The sequence below is a fragment of the Stegodyphus dumicola genome, chromosome 7, assembly GCF_044657685.1.
Source record: "Stegodyphus dumicola isolate Sdum_Otavi_A_Nest chromosome 7, ASM4465768v1".
Lineage (NCBI taxonomy): Eukaryota > Metazoa > Arthropoda > Arachnida > Araneae > Eresidae > Stegodyphus > Stegodyphus dumicola.
Window position 1 is genome coordinate 141,213,862 of NC_140774.1, and position 23,555 is coordinate 141,237,416.

The window sequence follows — 23,555 nt, forward strand, 5'->3', positions numbered from 1 at the left end:
GAAGGATTCGAGTTCGGAGACTGAGTTGGCCGTTTCATGCCATTATTGTTTCTTGCTGAATATATTCTTTCATTAAATGAGTTTTCCGTGGTGTAGTGTCGTAATTTTAAAAATAAAACTTTGGAATATTTTACGAACAAATATTAAGAATTTGTTAAAAAACGTGTTCTATTAAGAAGAAGAATTTACACCGTTGCCAAATATGATGTACTAAATGACTCCTGCCATTGTACCTTCATAAATTGCTCTTATAATTTCATTCAACTTCGATTAACTATTAATCCTCGAAGGATGTGTATTGCACTTAAGACGTAAATTCCCGTTTTTGCAAATTTGATGTATGAAACGAATTTAAAAGCATTTTTTAGCAGCCATCGACAAATACTGCCGTTGTATGAAATATGAGCTCGTCAATTTAGATTCCGCGGCTTCGCTCATGGTGAATTCTTAGAATACTACCATTCCGAAAAGCACATAATCTTTAATTTATTTTTTCGATTTAATCAATCTATTATTAATTAACAAACTAAGCGACTTGAAAACAGAAGATAAAATTCTTAATTATTTAAATCTTTATTTTAATTTTTTTAACAATTATTGTTTTAATAATTGTGTAATTTAATGTTTCTTATTGATATAAATCAAAATATATTAAATTTAACATGCAGTCTAGTTCAAAAGAACGGAAATTTTGACCCGTATCCGTGCAACACTGGAAAGTTAGCATCGTTGAATAAATGCACACTGCTGTTCATAACATCTTTCCATTTTATAATTATGAAGCAGTGGATTTTTTTGCATTTAAAGCACATTTACAATCTTAGTAACGTTGAGTCCGTATGTAGAGTATTTTGGTCTCATTTCAATTCTGGATGATATTGCGATGTTCTATCATCACATGTTTAACACATGGGTCCATAATTTTGTGCCAACTGATTCAACCGCTTTGAAAATTTGAAAAAGTGCCAAGCTACCGCAAACTACTCATTCACCAAACAATATCGAAGTTATACGAGCTGCTAAGAGTACGAGCGAGGTTTACCACGCTCGATTTGCTACAAGAACGTAACACAAGTATATGAGATAAAATTTAACGTTCCTGTCGCAGCGGCACGTGGCATTTGCGTAAGGGTGCGTACGCATTATGCATAGCTTGCCTTTCGAAGATTGTAGGAATGTCTTCGCTGAGAGAATGGTCATATTTCGGGTGTTATTTTAAGAAATAACTGCAAGGTATGAAGTTCATCCCTGACGCATTCTATGCTACTCACTAATTCCGATTAAAAGTTAATGAGATAAACGTTCTCTTGTTCTGCGCTTCTGTTTCAAAATTTTTCACTCTTTTGAGCCACCTTATTGAGATATACAAAGTGGATCAAAAGAACGGAAAATTTCAGGGAGCATTTGCAGTTTTGTTTTAAATAATGAAACATATTTCTAACGGCATTTATTACGTAACTGGTACCAAAATCATTTATTGTTTAAATTTTAATATTGTTTTATTTTTCAATATATTATTTTTATTAATATTATTTTAAATTTTGGAATGCTTAATAGCAAACTCTTCTTGGACTAGACCAATTGTAATACGAAGTCGTCAGATTGCAATTATATTGTATTGGTTCTGTGTTTAAAATGAACCTGAAGTACTGTCTGTCAACGAGAAGAGATCCCGCCATAGCGTCTGGCGGGTGGCGGTGGCTATAGCAACAATGCTAGTATATTTCAAATAGGTGGGAACCAAGAGTTGTTTTATTGTTATTTTATTTTTGACGACTGTTGGCTGGGGGAGAAAGAGTTATCATTCGTCTTCAAAACACCCTTACGAAAAACGGGTCAAGGCTCGTTTCTACGGCAACAGACAGCTGCAGACTAACTGGCAAACGCTTTTCTCATGATAGACTGTAGAACTGACTCTTTTTATAACGACCCTTGTAACCTGAAGAAAAGAAATATTTAATAACGCGTAATCGCTATAACGGAAGTAGATTTATCGTACTCTTTTCAGCTGGAGTTGTAGATTACTCAGATTAATCTCAGATTAGATATTGCAATCGCATAGATAACGAGTGGTCGTTATAAAAAAACGTCTACTATAGTCAAGAAGAATTTTTATTTTCAACAAAATACTGACCTAATGAGTATAAATTAAAGTCTTTTATAAGCCTGCTCAATTTAAGCCATATAAAGGTCAGTATTTTTTGCTGAGTTCATCATAAAAACAGATGGTCATTTTCCTTCTTATTATTGTGATTTAAATTAGAATCTGTTTCAGTTTGAGAGCAAAATTTAAAGTGAAATGTGTTTGGGTAAAATTTCATTGATTTCCTGCCCATTATTTGATTTTGTTGTAACTTTTCTAGTAGAAAATCGTACATGGTGAGAATTTTAAGCTGTTTTATGTACAGTGGCAACTGAGTAATACGACAATAATTTGATCCAGATCATTAGACTTACACCAAACGAACTTTTCCGATAAGAAATAAAGGGAATATAATTAATCCGTTTTTATAAATAGCTCCGATTGTTGTTATTATAACGTTGTTTAATACTAAAATACAAATGCAGTAAGTGAAATATATACTATACATAAACGAAGTACTGCCCTTGATACCGTACATAAATGTTTTTTTGCTATTCACATCAAAAGCAATTTTTCAGCACACTCAGACGTCTCTGATCTTTGCTTCGCAATCGATTTCAACCCCTTCGTTATGGTAGCTGATTTAATAGCATCTTTGTTTTTCATAATCATTATATGATCGCATTCTGCATGTGATAGGCAATAGCCAAGTTCCGGATACGTATGCATTATCACACTTTTTAACAATTTCGTTTTAACTTCCTTGGTGATCCTCACAATTTTCTTCGTTGTTTGTCTCTTCTCATTTTTTTTCTTCTAAAATTCATTGCCAAGGAATTTACGAAACATTAAAACGAAAAACCACAAAATTGCTTGAAAAGTCAGTTATAGCAAGTTATGTTTACTGAATAGTAATAACGGGAAAACGTAGCATTGTTTCGAAAGAGGTAAAAAAGAGTAATACGTGACTTATCCAACTCGAGTCGCCTTCCAAACAAATATCCTACACCAAACAAAACGTATTACTTCTAAACAGGATTTAACTCTTTCGCATCGAAGTCGCCCGTAACGCCCGTTCACTCAGGCAACGGCAAACCGCCCCAACGCCTGGTTTATTTTCTACCTAGTTCTTTCCCCTCCACGTTAGTGTATGGCTCATTGGTTTCGCGAGTTGTTAAAAGACATGTCAATCATTCTTTTGAAGCAAATAAAGGAGAAGCAAATAAAGGGAAAGCTATTGACGTTCGCAGGTGCAATCCGGCCCTAAGGTGAAACTGCACACAATGAAAGAAACCGCAGAAAAACCTCTAAGAGCAGCAATGGGGAAAAGAAAACTATTCGAAGACAAATTCGTAAACACGGGCGTTTTCGATGTTTGTTGAAAACAGATTTGGTCGTCTCTCGATGCGAAAGAGATATACCAAGTTGGACGCATTTCAAAGCGAACGTATACCGAGATACCACTATATAGAGAGAAGACAAATAGGTGCAGACTACACATGCTGAGTAAATCAAAGGATTTTTATAAACTGTTTTATATGATGGTATTTTGTATTGCTTTATGGAATGTATTTAAAAGGGCAAATTTTGGATAAATAACAGGACATTTTGAAATTCCACATTATTATATTTCCAAAAAATGATATTTTGTAAACGAGTTTAATAACTTTCATCGTAACATATTACATTGCACCACATTGGTTTCGCAGCAAAACGACGTAGAACATGAGTTTCTATACTTTTTACCCACCCCTGAAAAAAGGAAATGTTTCTCATTCCCTGGACAGTCATTCAATTTCTTTTCTTTCTGAGTACAGACGACGATTGATCTGTGTATCTGTTTTCCGTCCTAACATTTATTTACTTTTGCATCCCACAGGAGCCGTCGATTTCTTGGAAGCTGATGTTTCCATGGGGCACGTGATGGGACAAGAGTTTGGCCCTCCCATCCCTATCATGGCCCACCCTCCAAACACCACTTCGGATCTGTCACTGGATACTTGGTTGGACATCGTGATTGCTCGACGAACGGGGAAAGGCGTGAAGCTGGATTTTAAATCAATAGAAACCTTGAAACCGTCCATGAAATTGTTAGAAAGTCATGCTCAGAAGGTATGATATTCAATAATTTTCTGCGGTTATTATATTTTTCTACAAAAGACACATACATATATTAAGAGGTAAAATGTAATAATGAAATCTAATTTTATTTAGCTTAATCAATTAATAATGAAAAGTTTACATTTTGTGAAATACGTTTCTCTGAATTACCTAAAAGAGGCTTGTGGGATTGCTGATTAAGATTCAGTAAACTGGTATGAACTAAAACGATTCTATTATTTTATATTTAGTAATCTATTATTTTGTAGTTTACCAATATTTTTAAAAATCATCTTTATTTTGCGAGATATACAAAACAGTGAAATTTGCGAAGCCAGTTTTGCCCAGAATGTGTTACTTCTTTAGTGATCCTATGTTTAAAAGTAAATGATTCGAATATCGGATGAATAACTAAACCAGTTAATCAAACTTACAGTCTGTCGATGGTTTACCCGCGAGTTAGTTATGGAGGTGATAGGTGCACAGTAATTTTTTTCCTCTATAAAGATCATCATCTAAATTTCTTTTTTGTTCTCTCGGTCTTTCGTCGACGTCAATTCTACCAGATCGACGCTACTGAGTATTGCTGCTACGCATTATCATTCCTGTGCAGTGTTTATCATATGAATATAGAGCAGTTACACGTTTTTGCGTTTTAAGAGGAAAATGAAACGTTTGATACTTCGCCAAATGGCAACAAACTGGCGCGTGCAATTTAAAACTATCTTAGATCGGATATCTTCAGAATTCACGATAGTATTAAATGTTGACATTTATTTTTTTGTATTCGCTGTTTTGTTTCTTTAAAAATAATAACATAGAGGTAATGTTGTAAACTTTTATTTATTTTTCCATTTATTTTATTTTATATTGACTTACGATGTTATTTGTTTAAAAGAAATGCGAAAAATTATTTCATATGGACAAATCTGAAGATTCGTAACTGTTGATGCTGGATTTCGAGTTACCTTTGTTAAAGATGTAAAGAAAATATGGTAAAGACGACTAAATCGAATTGAAAGGTTTATTTTTATTTCATTCCTTTCTTTCTAGATAACTCTGAGAAAGCGTTTTTAAATATAAGAGGAATTGCCACTATTGTTTTCTGCCTGTTTATTCCCCTTAATCCTCTCATGTGGTTAGAAGCAGAAAAATAATCATTTCGAGGACAGATGAAGTATTATCTGAAGTGGTCGAATGTCGAACCACTTTTAATGCGTAATTTTAAACAATCGAACACTTATGTCATGCACGGTCATGTCTCTTCTCCCTTTCATGAATGTGATTCGTTGTTTTTATTTTCGAAAGGGTTCTCAACCATACTTTTCAAATCTCTTGCCTGAAGTGGTATCTTCTTTAATTAAGGTAGAAATAATTAGATTGTTAAAAATTTGGGAACAATGCGAAGGCGCTTGGTGATTCGAGAGCAAAGTTGTGCCGGGTTCGATTATGCCACGGTGTAAAGAATTTTTAAGTGTCACAAAGGAGTGAAGCGAAAGTAATTGAAGTTTGCCGCTCCTGCCCTTTAGTCTTCTAATTAACGGTTTATGTTCATTCGCATGGTTAACTGGGATTAAGGATTATTCAGTACTTAACTGAGATTTGCAGTATTTGGCAAATAATCAAAAAAAAAAAAAAAAACTAATCTGGTAGAAAGACGAGCTAGGTAAATGAATATTACTATGTTAATGTATGGAAATACTGCTTAAAAAAACCCGATATGTTTCAGGTTTTAACGGTTGCCCAAAATGGTTTATTAAGTTTTTTTTTACGCTCTTGCTGAGCTCGCTGCCTACCAGTCTGCTGTTGCACTCCCTCCCGCTAAACCATCTATTTTTTGTCTTTTTAGCTTTATTATTAAGCATCATTTTCGTAAAGGTTATCTCCTGAATTGTAGGTATTTAAATATTTGAATTTATGAGACACCGCAAGTAGTGGTAGCTAAGTTTGTTGTAATTTTAGTTGTACTATAAAGCGTACTTTTTAATAAATTAATATGTTTTTATCTTCTCTTTGCATTCCTGGTTGGATTCTGTAAACAAAAATTTGTCTAAACGATAGGAATTTTAATCAGGTGAAAATTAATAGTTATTTAAGTTTATATAGTTGTTTCTTAATTTCTTTTTGTATTAGTTTCCGGCAAGAAGATATAGTAAGTAAGATTTCATTGGAAAAGTCTGCAACCCTACTTTGCTGGCCCATCAACGCCCGAACGGTAAAAGACCTTGAATATTGGCAGTTCGATCTGAGGTTCGAATCCCGGCGAACGGGTTGGTTGCCTGGGCATTTTCGTAGTTTCTCTATGTGCAAGTTTCCTTTAAAAACTCCTCCAAGGGTCATCCCTCCCTTTCCGAATAAATAAATAAAAAAATAATTAAAAAAAACTCTGCTTAAAGAAGATTTGAGGAAAAAAAAGCAAATTTTATTATTAAAAAAGAACATAAATTTTTTTAATGTATGCATTATACAGTACAGGAACAGAAAACGGGAAAAAAAGGACTCGAGTAGGCGAAAATTCAAAAAGAATAATGCAGTTCAAACGTATATATTTCTGGAAATTAATTGAGCATTATATTTTTATGCAAGTAATTTAATAAATATTTGTAATGCGCATTATCAATAATTAAAAGTAATGCTTTCACGCAAACAATAAATAACGTATAAACCACGTTAGAAATTCGTATTTTTTCTTTCCAGAACTCTTATAAAAATATTCCCAGATTTGAATAAGATTTCTTTGCAATAACGGTTTTTCAGTCTTAAATATTGACTTGCGACTGTTATATGCTATTTTAACAGTTAAATACTTAAATTCTTATACTATCAATACTCTTCTTAGCTTCTTTCGCAATAATTCGTCCAGTTAAGTTTGCAGTTTCTTAATCGTAGGGTAATTATACCGGAACTGAAAACTGATGGCATTAGTTCTTGTTTAAGGAAGTGTTCATGGACTTTGGAGGTTGTTTATGCTCTCCTGACCATGATTTTGAAAACAATTAGAGTAAGTGGTAGATACAGTGCTTTCGGGATGATTAGTCTTGCGTTTATTGAATAACAGCAGCTGGTTTGGTTTGGTTTATTTGATTGTGACAAGGCGTACCTAAGGAGATGTATGTCTTCATGGATTGGAAACTGGCTGGTATCTAAGTTTCGTATAGAAAAAAAGCTGCCAGCCGTTCACTGTGATTCTAAACCAGTTCGAACTACTAGTATTCAGCGACTTTACAACTTAGCCATTGGTGGACGCTGCTATACCAGCTTAGACTAAATGTTGTAACTTGACCAGCTATCAATAGTTAATAAAGCTTCAAGGTTTTATGTTGTAAATTATTTTAAGTTATTTTGTTAAAATAAACTTTTAATTATTGTTCTTTAGTAAGTTCTCTGTTCTTATTTTGTGAATTGTGTATCCTGAGCTAGACTATTGGATTTAAACCATGTTGAGACTTCGAATTTCAGAGCTAAAAATTTATAATAAACACACAAGAAACCACAGGCGGCATTAACACATTATCAAAGCTTTATGTTTCTTCTTTAAAATAAGTAATAATATACTCTTTATTCAATAAGATATTCATGCAGGAAACACAACAAGATTGGCAACATTCAAAAGTACTAAATTCGCTTCTGGAAGTAAGAAAATGTGAAGCTAAAAAAATCTGAGTGTGTGTATGTGTATTTTAGTCATGGCAAAGCACACGAGGGCTATCTGCCTAAGGGGAGGGATGCCTTCGTGGAGGACTTTCTAAGGGAAACTGGCTCGTATACACGTTACACATGGGAAAAACCACGAAAACGCAAATGCAGCCAGCCCGTTCGCGGGATTAGAACCTCGGACCGAACTACCAGTGTTCAGCGACTTTACCGCTCGGCCGCTGGTGGGCCTAAAAAAATCTGAAGCAAGGATTATAGAGTCGTTAGGTTTATCTATGCTGGACCCCCTTTTTCAAGTTTCGAACTCCGGGCCTCTCGATTATGCATCCGACGTACTTCCAGTTCCACCACGAACGTATGCGGAAAGGAGGAAGGAAATACCTTTATAAGATGACAAGCATTATTAAAAATATTTCTCGTTACTTTACGCCTCAGTGCTGTTATATATACAAACACATTGTGAACATTTGATGCAGCAGCACGAAATGTTTACATACTTATCAAGTGATGTAAATTAATTATGCAATTCAAAATTTGTAGCTTTAAGGAAATTTCTGAAATTATATTTGAAGTCGGTGTAAAGGTATGCATGAAAAACGAAAAGCTTATATCTTTTCTGAAAACACTACATTGACTATTATATTATCAATAATTGAAATTTTGCAGTTTCGAACATTAAAATAACATTATTAATCAGGTTTGATGAGTGTCAGGTTTGATGTATGCAGCTTTTGTTTGATTTATAGTATGCCTTTATATATTACCATTTCGAAGCAATTTGAACGTTCTTTAGCGATCATTTAAATTTATTTTAAATAATATTCTTTCAAAAATTTGTGAAGAGGGAAAAAAAAAAAAAAAAAACTCCTCAACATGGATATGTTATAGTAATAGAGAAATCACTTTTAGTTCAAAGGGGCCTTTGTCCTATTGCTTTCGTTTTGCAGTTTTGCGTTGAATCATTATAAATGTCCGTTTCACTTTTCAAACTATTGCCACCAAATGTTAGAGTCCTGCATTATATTTGAAGAAACTAAATGATGAAAAATCTGCATAAATATATGTATATTTTTCGCATTGTGATAAAACAAAGGTATATAGAGCCATCGAATTTTGAATGACGTAATCCTCCTACCTATATGGTCATTTGGAATTTGTTTATTATCGACTTCATATTTTGTAAAACTTTAAGAATATTTTATTAACAAACTCAACGATTTAAAAGCGAGCAATGGCAACACTCTACAGGGGGAAAAAAACCCTTTTATCTCCAGCGCGCGGAACTGTGTATCGGAAATTCTAAAAGAATTATGATATTTAATAAATAAAGGTAACACACAAAACTTTAAAAAAACGCCCCTTTGGATGTAATTTAAAATCTGAAACTTTTCAGGTTTTTTTTTTTTTTGGAAAGTTTTGCTCGAAAAAAAAGTTTCAAAGAATTCATCAATTATTATGTGAATTAAGATATTTATATTGTGTCTGTGGAGAATCCTGTAACTTGTGAAAAACAGTTATTGGTGTACTGAAAGTTTCCTGAATGGGACATTTTCAAAGAATTCACTGCAGCGAGACTTATCAACTTAAGACTGTTTGCTATACGTATGTAATTAGTGCATACATCTATAAATATATACATATTTAAAATTCTAATTCTGATATAAAATGATTGTTAAGTCCCACATGAATATTTACTCATCCAAATGATAAGGCATAATGAAATTTTACTAAAGGAAATTTTGTTTACACAGCTCGAGGTTAATAGTGCATGTCTGATAAGATTAACAAATGCAATAAAAAGAACGCGTTGAGAAACTGAAAATAATATTAAGTAACAAGAATCAGCGTAACAAATATTAAATAACGAATCAGCATTAAATATCTGGTTAACAAATGCAATAAAAAACGCGTTGAGAAACTGAAAATAATATTAAATAACAGGAATCAGCGTAACAAATATTAAACAATGAATCAGCATTAAATATCTGATTAACAATTGCAATAAAAAGAATGCGTTGAGAAACTGAAAGTAACAAATGTTAGGTAACATGAATCATCTTAGCATGAGTAAATTTAAAGGATTATGGTTTCGAATGTTAAACAAAACTTTTCTTCAGCTGCGGGAGTGAAGATGACGAAAACAAAATCTGAAAGGTTTCTTATTTAATTTTCAGTTTTCAAATTTCAGTTTTGCACTCATAAAAGGTTTCAGATTTTTGAAGTCGCACAAGAGCTTTCTTTTCTAAGGTTTCTTTTTTTTCTTTTTTTTTTTTTTCTTTTTTTTTTTTTATGCTTCTGCTGACATCGCAGGTTTTCAGTCTGTTTACAAACTCATTTCTGTTTATGCCAAGCTTTTTAAAAATTATTCTATTCTCCAATGCAGTGGAAAATGATAACTATTATGTGCTCATGTATGGCTTAGATAACTTCGTGGTATCTGGTTGCTAGCTTCTTATTTTTGCCCTTCCATAGTTTATAATATCAGTGTTTAGTTTTTTTAATAAGCTGACCTGCGCAACTTTATTTATTAAGCCTCACTTTCTTCGCACTTAGCCACATAAAACTAAACAGTAAAACGACAAAAGCAGCATATCTTTAGAATTCCAGATAGAGCGCTAAGTATCGCCATACATCTTTTTGAATTATTTTTCAGCCATTTCTCAGTTTATCTTATCAATGTTCAGTTTTCTTAATAAGATGACTTACACAACTTTTTTATTTCGTGTCTTTAAATTTATCTATTAAAGATCACTTTCTTCGCACATGCCTATAAAATTCAACAGACAACTGAAAATATTTTCCAAAGAAGAATATCTCTAGAATTTCGGATAGAGTATTCCCGTACATTATTTTATATTCGCTATATTATTTCTTTAAACATACTGTATTTCTTTACCTTTTTTTTTTCCTAATTTTATCATCCAAAAATCGAGAGGAATAATAATTTAATGCGATTAATTTAGTAGTTAGTTAATATTCGAGATATTTGATTGCAGTAAGAGCATAAAAAAGGAAAAGTAGCCGTGGATAAACTATAGGCAACTATCACAATATTCTTCTTTAAAAGATACCGACATTCCAGTAAAAGCACATAGCATTATTAGCGAATAATAATAATATATCTTCATTTCTGCTTTTCTATAACTTCAATTTGGCCCATTTTTAATGTTGTCTGTGCTAATTCTTAGGCCTCAAATTATCCATAAATAATTAGAGATGTTGAATGTGAAGCCATAAATCGTAGCCTGAATATCAGTTCGTGTTTGCTTCTCTGATGGATCGGTTCTTGTATTAGACGCTGAAGGTACAGTAAAACTTAATTCACTATTCTACTAAGTTTCAAAAGCAAACAAATATGGCTGCTGTGGGAAAAAAAATTAGGCTTAGCAGCACTTAAACAACTTTTAAATTGTTAATAATTCTACAACTATTACACGCAAATAAACTAGAATAAAAACCTTAACCGGAAGATAAGAACAACATAATTCAATCATTTTTAAAGCAAAAAATGCACAATTTACAAACATATAATAATAAAAAAGCTGAGCTCACTGAGTCGAGTAAGAGTGGTATATATGTAATAAAAGCAAGAAAAAGACTTATTGTAATAAGCGCAATGAAAAGACAGAGCAGTGTTGGTGCGTAGTACCCAGATAGGATAGATCATTGATCCATGCTGAAAAGCAAGATTTTTGATTGCGTAGCATGCTAATATGTTGAGTTCGTAATATCTAAGAAACTTCGCAGTCGAGGCAGTTTTAATTCCATTTTTATTTCCTGTTGACATTTGTGTCCACAATTGGCACTCTAGTCGTGCCTCTTCACAGAACATTTACATTTTTGATAGTTTTGCGATAAAAAGCGATCACAGCGAAACAGCAACCAAGTAGCACAAGAAGTTCAAGCTAAAGTGCGTAATTATGCGAGATGTTCAAGCTAAAGTGCGTAATTATGCGAGATGTTCAAGCTAAAGTGCGTAATTATGCGAGATGTTCAAGCTAAAGTGCGTAATTATGCGAGATGTTCAAGCTAAAGTGCGTAATTATGCGAGATGTTCAAGCTAAAGTGCGTAATTATGCGAGATGTTCAAGCTGGCGTGGTTATGCAAGTACGCTAAGAGAAAGGTTTTGGTTTGAGTGGAAAGCTTCTGTTCCCAATTATTACTACATCAGAGCTGCGTAGGCTATGCAAAATGGAATGATCTAGAAATAACGCAATCCAGAGAAGGTATTGCGATTTTTAAAACAGAGAGGGAGAATTAAAGAGTTCTCGTTAGTTTAAATTATAATTTTGATTCAAATATTTTTATCTTACATATATATATATTTAAAATGGGATTTTGCTTGTTTGAAAAGTTTTGGTTTTAACTTTTTAAATTCTTTGTTGCATTTATAAGATTATATGAAATTTAATAATTATGAATTTCAATTTTTGGTCTTTGTGAAAAATTCGTTATAAATTTCTTACTTTATGTCTTTAATTATAATTTTTCTGCAGCTTAATGCGCGAAAATACTAGCATGTTTAAATTTTGTTTTCAAAAGAATTGTTTTGTAATTATATATATATACTTTCGGTGCAGCCGATTGCAACCAAAATAAGAGGTGTACAACTACATGTTATAGCAGTCCTATATACAAAATTTCAACGTTCTGAGGCTACTCGTTTTTGAGTTATGCGACATATATACATACATACATACAGACGTACGTACGTACGTACGTACAGACGCCACGGAAATATCTCCTCTGAATTCATTTTAAATCAGTTTTATAATTCGTTTGGGGAAAAGAGTCCTTTATTCTGTTCTCACGTACAGATGTCACTCAAAAACATCGTTAAATTGCATTCGATAGCGGTCAAAATGGATATTTTCGTTGAAATATGATACCCGGAAATTTTCGCGATTACAATATTTACTTTACTTCCTACAAGGAGGTAAAAGTTATGACAAGAAACATCGTCTTCCAAAACATCTCAGCAAGAATTTCGAGTGTCCAAATTATTTTGCGAGTTACTGATTAACGCTTTTTGAATAAAATATTTTATTGCAATGAATATTTTGATGATAGCTATTTTACAAAATACAAGGCTTAAAGCAGAGGAAAAATAATATATTAGAAAAAGAATGAAGTATATATTTGAATATTTAATACAAGAGCTATGCAAATAAATTAAAAAAATACAAGTATCTGAGAACAGACGTGAGGCACTAATCTTTCACTTTAACCTTAATGCATAAATCATAAGCAGAATTAGTAGCCATAATTTTTACAACATTTCCTCGCTCGAAAGACTGTATCAGTTCGCATTTTATTTCGCGTCTTTATGGTTGTGTTCATGTGATCGTTTGGCGTACGAAACATTGTTTAACTTTTTTCTATGTAATAATGTATATGCAAAAAGGAAAATAAGGATATCTGGAGTTGAAAATTTAAAGCACATAATTTTTACCGCAACGAAGCTATTTTTCTTCTGAAATAAGCCGAAAATGATCATAGTTTTTAAAAATAAATGACTCTTCTTTTTTCGCTTTAGTGAAACTATTATCTGTGAAGTTAGTCGAAATGTTTTTACTAATGAAGTTGAATGCGAAACATTAAGTTCGGTAATTTACAGCCGTTAAATTACATCCGATTTAGAGAAAAAAGTATGGCAGTTTCATGTTCTTTAATGCTTCGAGAGTTCACGAGTATTTTTTTCCACTGAGTAGATGAGAATATCTGTCATTTACGGGATACTTATTTTTTTCAATAATAATCTTTCGACGTATGCTATATTCAAGCTCAAAAGATGTAAAAAAATTGTTAATGAAGCTTGTTAATTAGGAAGCTATTGCACTTACCGCTCTTAATTTGAATTAAAAATACTGTAGTAAATTTTACCAAATCAATTTTCAACAATTAATGCGTAAAAATGGAACTTCAAGTTTTTTTATTTTATTTTATTTACAGTATTTGCATGCCAGGTATTCAGAAGAGTTGCTATCGATTTCTATATTGTTCCCACACATTTATTCACAATTATGAAATTTTCAAAAAATAAGGTATAACTTTCTAAATGAAGCAGTCTTAGGTCTGAGTGTTAGAAGAAGATTCTGTAAATACAATTTACAGATATGGTAAATTTAAAATAAGAAAGCAGCACAACTAATAAAGCATTTAGAGCTTGAATTTTGAATTAATTCATTAGTAATGTAATTAGTTTACATTTTGAATTAGTTAAAGAATACTTTGAAAATAATTTTTTTTAAAACCTATAAAAATCTGTGTTTGAAATTTGTATATTAGTTATTCATATTTTAATGCTTCAAATAGACTCCTCGAGGGATAATTATTTAAAACATTAAAATTGAACAATTAAGGAGTACTGATTGCACGTGTCGTCCTTCTTGATTATTTGAGCGGCCGCATGTGGTGCGGGAGGCCAGAGACTAGTCCTCCATCCAGCGACTGGGCTAGGAGACACTACCCCATTTACCATACTTTCCAGACCTTGCGCCAACAGACTACGACCTTTTCCATTCCTTGGGCAACCATTTTCGTGGGAAATGCTTCAACAACCGGCCTGACCTCGAAAAGGCCCTTATGGACTTCTTTGCATCCAGACTCCGATGGCATCGCACAACTAGCCATTCTTTGGTAAAAGGCACTGGATGTCGATGATGATTATTTTGAGGATTCGCGATGATTTTTATTTGCTTTATGACTTTTTCTTTCTGACTGTCCAAAACGACAGGATTTTTTTGGTTACCTTATATATATATATGTGATGTACCAACTTTAATCGTAACTTAAATTATCAGACGATAAGTTTTAAGAAAAAAACAGGATCCATTTATTATTATTCAGTAGAAAATAGCAGTTACAAAATCAGATATCCGGAGTAAATGAAAAGAATTACTAATAACTTTTTGTATGAAGTTTAGTGCATCGTCTCATTTAAGAAAAAGCCCCGATATTCCTTTGCGAGTCCCTTTATAGCCTCTGGAAAGGCGGAGCTTCCAAGAAATGACGTCAGCCTCGTCAGCCAATCCAGTTCGCTTTAAATATTTCCAGAACATTCTAAAACTGTACGTGTAGAAAAGGCGGGAAAAACAACTTGACTACGGGGCTGTGGATTTAATTCCACGTACTTTCAAATAAGAGAACGTCGCCATTAAAAATGAAAAGAACACACAGTTAGAATTTTAAGTGCATTCTAGACTATGGAATTTTATTATTACATTTTTCCCATTCTGTTACCTGGCGCGGTGAGCTTATTTTTATATTCTTATATGTTGGTTAAAAGTTCATTTTTTGCTTCAAAAGGGATTAAATTATGTAGTTTTTATCTTCCAGTTAAGGTTTCTATGCCTTTAGTTAATCTGAATGCAGTTATTGTAGAATTATCAGCAATTTAAAACTCAAAGCGAGTTAAGGCGAGTAAGGGGCGAGAGCTGACGAACCGCCCTTTGTTTACATTTGAAACTCAGTAGAATAATGAATTTGGTAAGTTTCTGCACCTTAAATATCTCTTTGCCGTGTGGAACCAAGAGTAAACTCTCAGTTTTGGTACACCGAAAAATCTGCCTTCTTGCCCGCTGGCCACAATGCTTGTTTTTACGTGGAAACTCTAATTTTATTTGCATTTTTTTTTTACCTGTTTTAACTATATTTGGTGTGTTATGTTTTTCTGTATTTTACAATTCTTAATGATGATGTTTTGAGTTTTTATGCATTTTTGCTTTGCCGCAAAGTGAGAACTGAATTGATTGAATGAGAAATATATCTCTAATGCAATTCGAGGAAATAAAGTGTTTCATAAATAATCAGGTTTTTCATAATTTATTTCTTTTAATAATTTTACATTTATCAGATATGTTACCGTGAAAGACCGAAATTGGAGAATGTCGATTTTCACTGCAAAATGTCAACATTCACCAAATACGTCGGTGAAAGATCGAATATTGTATTACATTCTTGTACATTCGACCCACACCGGTGTATGTCGACAATCAGGGATATGATCTGGTGTAGTTCGAAAAGAGAGGTCCTAAAGTGTCATAATAGTTTAAGTTATTGCAATAAATAAGATTTGAATCACATAATTTAGTAAGTTTTTTATTAGTATTATTTTCCTTTCTCATTTTGAATGTACTGTGTGTTTTAAGTTCTTATATTCTTAACTTCTTATTTGAAGTTTCAAGTGCGTGTTTTCGCGACTGAATTACGGAGAAGAAAAATATAATATTCTTATACACTCATGTCCATAAATTAAGGATCATTCGGAGTCACGCGGAAATCGTATACTAAAATAAATATATCACCTGTAAAATCACTACACACATCTTCAAGAATCATATGCAAATTTCAGGAAGTAACCAGATGACACCGATGGTCACAGTGACGAAAGTGTAAGAGAGTGATATATATGGAATACAGGCAAAGAAGTAAAATTTTTCGCAGGCGCTTTATAAGCATTTCAGTGCAATAACCGAATAGTTATGACACAAATGACGCATTTGGATGATTTTTTACGTGGTAGAATTATCGGCCGTCTGGAATGTGGGCGTACCCAACTGGAAGTATCAGACGAACTTGGAATTGCCCAGAGTGTCATCTCCAGGCTTTGGCAACCGATTCCAAGATGATGGTAATGTGAGTAGACGTTACAACACAGGTCGCCCCAGAGTTATAGCGCCGAATGAGGACCGGTATTTGGCAGTTACTGCCGAAAGAAACAGGCGGAGCACAGCCTCAGACCTGTCTCGACAGCTCTCTTTAGCCACTGGTACGACAATTTTAAGGCAAACCGTGTACAGACGCTTAGGGCAGATTGGTCTATATGCTCGTAGACCTGTCAGATGCGTTCCACGTACTGCAACTCACTGTCGCCTGCGGTTAGCCTGGAGTAGAGAGCATGCATTGTGGACATCGCAACAGTGGGCTTGTGTGATGTTTTCCGACGAGTCCAGGTTTAGGTTGCAGTCTGATTCTCGCCGGACTTTCATATGGAGAGCTCCTGGTACCCGTTACCACCAAGAGAACGTCATTGAACGACACCGTTACGGTGGTGCAGGAGTGCTCGTTTGGGGTGGAATTATTCTGGGTTCCAGAACTGACCTGCATGTTCAAATTGGAACCATGACAAGCCAAATCTATAGGGACGTCATTCTAGAACAACATGTACGTTTGTTTCCGGGCGCCATGAGTGCCCAATTTGTGTTTATAGATGACAACGCCCGTCCTCACCGTGCAAACATCGTAAGCGAATGTTTTCAATCAGAGGATATCACCCGTATGGACTGGCCAGCATTCTCACCGGACTTGAATCCAGTAGAGCACGTGTGAAACATGCTTGGCCGACGAGATGCAGCTCGTCAACCTCCTACATGTCTACCGGAACTTCGGAGAGCATTGCTTTTTGAGTGGTGTAATATCCCCCAATATCAGATCGATAATTTGATACTCAGCATGCCTAGGCGTTGTACGGACTGTATTGCATCGTCTGGGAGACATACAATGTATTAACAATCATACCAACCATGTAATATTGGTATTTTGTAAATAGGTTCTTTTTTTGCTCCAGGGAGAAAAAATCGTTAATTTTTTAATAATATCAAACATATAGCATTTTTTTTTGCTCTTTACCTTTTGTTTAATATATAAGCTTTACAAATAAGTCAAATTTGTTTTTCTTCTAACTCTTCATTTGCCTGATTTTGCATTATCCTTAATTTATGGACATAAGTGTATGTTCAACATTCACCAATAGTACCTTGTGAATGTCGACATTTACCAAATTAGAAATAAGAGTATTACAAGTAAGTGTAAGTCAGAAATAAAAGTATTTGGAAAATATTTCGGACATACACCAAGTGACTATGTTAATGTTGACATTCACCAGTGAAAGTCGACATTCTCAATATTTCGGTGTTTCACCGTAACATATATAATACGAGCATAATGATTCGAAAACTTCCCGGTAAAAGTTTAAATGAATAACATAAGTAATAAACATTTTTTTTTGGGTCACAGAATGTATGTCCACAGCCGTCGTGGTAAGCATTAATATAAGTATCGATTAATCATAAAATGAAATGTGTTTTATTGAACCATTTTTATAATCACTGTACGAAGGATTGACATAATCAGTTACGCGCTAACTCATCGATTGTCGTATATATTGAAAGACACCATATATTTAGCGAACAGATGCAAGAAAGACGCAATCTTTGTCGACGAAATATGCTTTCGGGTCAATGGGCGTCTCATACACAATGATCTCCATAAAAAGAAATTGAGATACAATAAATTGTGTTGTCAATCGATAGGTTCGCCCTGGGTTATCCTTTGGCTTCCAAGAGTAGTGCTTAGATAATTCCGCAAGCTGTGTTGTTGAAGACCCAGAATACTGAAATCCCATTCCATTGGAACCATTAGGCCCATGTTGTTTGCCTTCTCAGAATTATTGTTTCTATTTGTATATTACTGAGCTCCATCGCTTTCTAAATCTTTATTGCGAAGATCGGGCTTAAGCAAGTGGAGGATTTTTAACCGTGCGAAATGGATAGAAACCTATATTCTTTCTCAAGAATTACATTTTTTAAAATATTCTTTGAAATATAGTTCAGGATTTTCAAATTCCGTTATATTAAATTAAGGAAGATATCGAAAAATACGTAAAATACGGAAAATAATTCCAGTGATAATTAAGAAAAAAATATGTAAATATGAAATATAAAAAATCTGATGTGTACACCACATGACTTCCTTACACGGAATATTAAATTATACGCATTTTTTTGCATTTTATTTAAACGTATTGGATTGAATTAAATCTACTTCGCCGACAGCGCATAAACCACAGTAGAATAAATGTATTCTTTAAAATTCATTCTATTTGTTTACCATAGCGACATTCTGGCGCTAGGTTCACTTAACAGTATTATATATTTCGTTCATATTATAACTCAGAATGCACAAAATTTACATCATTTAAAGAATTACCTAATCGTTGCCACATGTTCTATTCAAATACTGTAATAAAGCTAGAACGATATATAAAAGAAATTAAGCAAACAAAACAGAAAACAAACAGTTTTTCACAGAAGATTGAGTATTTTTCATTCAATTAATTCAGTTCTCACTTCGCGACAAGGCAAAAATACATAAAAACTTAAAAATATTTATATTAAAAATTACGAAATAAATCTTAAACGCTTATTTCCTCTAAAAAATTCCAGAAAGGATTAATCATGATTTAATTGGCAATAAGAAATGAAGGCGTTATCTTTGTTGTTGCGAAGCTATATTTCTCTAGATTGGCAACAAATCCACTAGTTTGCTGTTTCAAATGTGAACAATTAATGGCCGCCATAAAAAAAAGGCTTAGCGGCACGTAAACAACTTTAAAATTGTTGATAATTCTAAAAATATTGCATAGAGATTTAGTAAAGGTATAAAAACCTTAACCAGAAGATAAGAACAACATAATTCAATCATTTTTAAAGCAAAAAATGTACAGTTTACAAACATATAAGAATAAAGAAACTGAGATCACTGAGCCGGGTAACAGAGTGGATATATAAATATATTTATATACGTTTGGTGCGGCCGATTGTAACCAAATACGAGGTGCACATCTACATGTTATAGCAGTTCTATATACAAAATTTCAACGTTCTGAGGCTACTCGTTTTTGAGTTATGCGAGATACGTACGTACATACATACGTTCGTACAGACGCCACGAAAAATTCTCTTCAGAATTCATTTTAAAGCAGTTTTATAATTTTTTTTGAAGGAAAAGAGTATTTTATTCTGTCCTTACGTACAGATATCAGGCAAAAACATCGTTAAATTGCTTTCGATAGCGGTCAAAATGGATATTTTCGTTGAAATATGCTGCCTAAAACTTTTCGCGATTACAATACTTCCTTTTTACTTCGTACAAGGAAGCAAAAAGGATAGTAGCAAAAAGCAAAAGATCGAGTGTAGAAATTGATCAAAATATAAAATAAGTATCATTCTGATATTACGTTCTTATCTTATACCATAGTAAATGCGTAAGAGACATTAGATTTTTCTGAGCAGGAATCATGAAAATTCATCCTTCGGCAGGATTCGAAATGCGAATTTTCTTATTACTAGCTTTAAATGAGAACAACCATTTACACCACGATAGGATGTGAGCGTGAAGGCGATAATTTGCTTATAGATACAAGTCAAAATATCCCTTTGGCAAAGTATAAAAGGACGCTATGTCATGAACTCTACAATGAAACTCATTGTTTTTTTATTGTTCGCTATTTTTTTACCTGTACCTAGTGTTAATTAATGCATCAGATACTTTTAATTTCATTCAAGTTCCTAATTAAAATAGAGTTAAAACAGTTTTAGCCCAAAACGAGCTATTAGTCTCGAAATGAGATTTTTGTGTCAATTCACTATAAACTGCGTACCACTTTTCAAATTGTTACCAACAAATATTATCGCTCTGTATTATTTTTAAGCAAATTAAATAATAGAGAATCTACTTTTAACTATTAGCAGTTATCCTACTTTTAACTATTAGCACTACTACTTTTTAGCAATTAGTTTCCCGCTTGTAAACACAATTCTTAAGAATATTTTTTCTACTTTTTAGTATGATTGATTTAAATGAATATGTGTTAAAATCATAAAATATCTAATTAGAAACATTCCATATTTTTATAATATTACAATAGTTGGACTCATTAAAATGATTATGTATTTTTGTGCTTTATAATTTTAAGTGGCGGCCACGTGAGCTGCTAGTTTTTAAAGAAATAATATAGCGAATATAAAAATGGCAACTTCTAACACTTTATCGGGAATTCTAAAGAAATGCTGTTTTTAAATATTTTGCAGTTTTGCTGTTGAATTGAATTTTATGCGGCGTAAGTGCGAAGATCATTATATTAAATAAATGAAGTTAACACATAAAAAATTAACAATAAAAATAGAAAGAAAACTAAATATTAATATGATGAGCTGAAAATATATAAAAATGTATGCCAACACTTCACGCTGCATCGAGAATTCCAAATATATATACTGGTATTCGGTTTTTAAAATCTTTGTGATTTTACTGTTGAATTCTATGTAGCGTAAGAGCGAAGAAAACAAATACTAACAAAACAAACACTAAAAAGGATAAAAAGAAAAAAATATATGTTTCGCAAGAGTGAGTGCAAGATCAGACTAGTAGACTGCGAGCTCTGTGAGAGCATAGGAAACCTTAACAAACCCTTTTGGGTGACCTTTAAAAGTCTCAAACCTTTCAAATTTTTTTCTTATTTTGATGTCTTTGTTAAACTTCCCTTTTTTAACAACTCACTGAAATCCGTTCTCATTTACTACGCAGTTCAACATCATATTTTAGTTAAGAAAAGCTATAAAATATACTAAACAAGAATCTTTATTGCCATTCCAACAAAGTATAGAACATTGTTTCTATTTGTTTCCTTTCGTAAATGTTTTTCACAATTATTTGATATTTTAATGATTCTTCGAAAGTTATTCAATTTTTGTTGCTGTAAACATTCCTATATTTTATGCATATTTACTCTATAGCATGTTTCAGACATATTTAGTTTTATAGCCTTAATTAAAAAAATTCATTCTCCTTCTGTTTTTAAATGCAAAACTTTTAATAACATATCTAGAAGATTTCATATCTGGAAGAATGACTTAACTATTTGCAATAATGTTTCATATCTGTGCATTAAAAATTTTCAGAAATGCAGTCCCTAGCGAATTAAACTGTTGTGCACTGAAAGTGTACGACAGTGTAACTAGTAGGAAATGCTTAATAAATAAGAAATGTATAAGGTATTTTCTCCTTCCTTCTAGCATGCCTTCGTGGTGTAACGGGCAACACACTCGGCGAGTATTCAAGAGGTCCAAGTTTGAGTCCCGTCGAGGGCATTGCATATTTTTCACGTTTCCAGCTTCAAAAAAATCCTAATGACTCTACAAAGGCCTCTAGTTTTACCGAACTAAGAAGTGGTAGATGATGATTCTTGATCACCAGGATTTGGAGATTGGGTCCCCTAATATCCAGTCGTCCTTTAAAAGCGGGAGTATATAAGGTATTTCCCCCTTCCTTTTAGCATGCCTTCGGGGTGTAACGGTTAGCACACTCGGTGCGTATTCGAGAGGTCCGGAGTTCGCGTCGCGACCAGGGCATTGCTCATTTTTCACATCTCCCTCTTCAGAAAAAATCTAATGACTCTACAATGGCATCCGAGCTAAAAACAGGTGATTCTTCACCACCAGGATTTGGTGGTGAAACTGTATGATTGGTTCTCCTAATCCCCAGTTGCCCTGTAAAAGGCGGTATTCTCACTCCTTTCAGCATGCCTTCCTGGTGTAACGGTTTGTACACTAGGCGCATATTTGAGAGGTCCTGGTTCGAGTACCGGCGAGGGTATTTTTGATATTTCATGTCTCCTGATTCAAAAATTCTAACGACTCTACAAATGTAATGTGCATAACAATTTCGTTGGACTGCCATGTCACTCTGAATACCCTGTCACCATCAGAGTGACATGTATTCTAATAAAGTTTCGTTATTTCTTAATTTTCATTTCATATTCATTTAGCATATTTAATCAATTTTTATTTTGTTTCTGCATATCTACATTTTGACATACTAGACCATGGGGAGCAAACCGGTCATTTTATTTTTTTTTACGGTTATTTCGACTTATATTTATTTTGCGAATTCTCAAAGTTTTAGGAATAAGATATATATTGTTGTATATACTTTTGGTTTTTTGTGTTTTGATCAAACTGTTTTTTTAATTTTTAACTTATCATTATTTTTACTTTCCATAAAAGAAATTTTTGAACTAAATGTATATGATATTTTTTCATTTCCTAATGTTAGTTGGAGAGAAATATTTTACCGAAAGTTAATAAGGGCTTCCGATGATCCATTTTTTCAAAACTATGACATGCAATCTTCAAGATCGTCGGGGAATAGGATGTTCTGCAGTAGGCGGCTATTGTTTGTTCTATCCATTATCCTCTCGATTTCACTGAAATGAAAGCGCACTTACTTCTACAGAATGTACTTAAACTAAAAAGAAATTTCATGCTATCGCCATCTGTGCGTTCGAAAGTATTGGTAGCATTTGCATTCATGCGTATGCAAGTGTATTTTAATCGAATGGTAAAACAGAAACGAGTAACTGATGTCTTTACAAACATTAAGTCCTTTCGTTTTCTTTTGAATCGCAATTTACCCATTTCGAAGGCGAAGTAAGAGTTATTTATATTGTTTTTTAATGGTTACATATTTACTGTGGTTACATATTCCTGGATAGCAAAAGAAACTTGGCTATGCATATTTGACCCATGATCTCATGATCCCATGTGATCAATGTCCCTGTTTGACGTATGACTTCATAGGTCCTGGTTCAAAGAAATGTTGATTTTATAATGGATACCGGCTTCCAATATTCAAGATTCTTCCAATATTGAAGATCCAAAACAGAATACTTCTAATCTAAAAAACTATTTTATACATTCACCCTACCGCCGGTTAGATTACTTACTACCAGAAAAAAACAAACTTTTGGAAATATTTCTCTGGTCCCTGATTAAAGAAACATACATTGATAAAGAACATACTTTGAGACGAATAATTTTATCTCGTACTCTAAGATTTTCTGCTGCAGCCTAGTTCAGAGTTTTAACACGTCATAAG

The 23,555-nt window shown here is 33.2% G+C and overlaps 1 protein-coding gene across 1 annotated transcript in view; it reads left to right on the top strand.

The window, feature by feature from the left end:
* The window catches only part of LOC118195034 (menorin-like), a 248,185-nt gene that overhangs the window by 183,237 nt on the left and 41,393 nt on the right, over nucleotides 1-23,555 (top strand). The window contains exon 2 of the mRNA XM_085820871.1: nucleotides 3,963-4,195. Within this exon, the coding sequence (XP_085676997.1) occupies nucleotides 3,963-4,195 (233 nt within the window). The remainder of the gene's footprint in view (nucleotides 1-3,962; nucleotides 4,196-23,555) is intronic.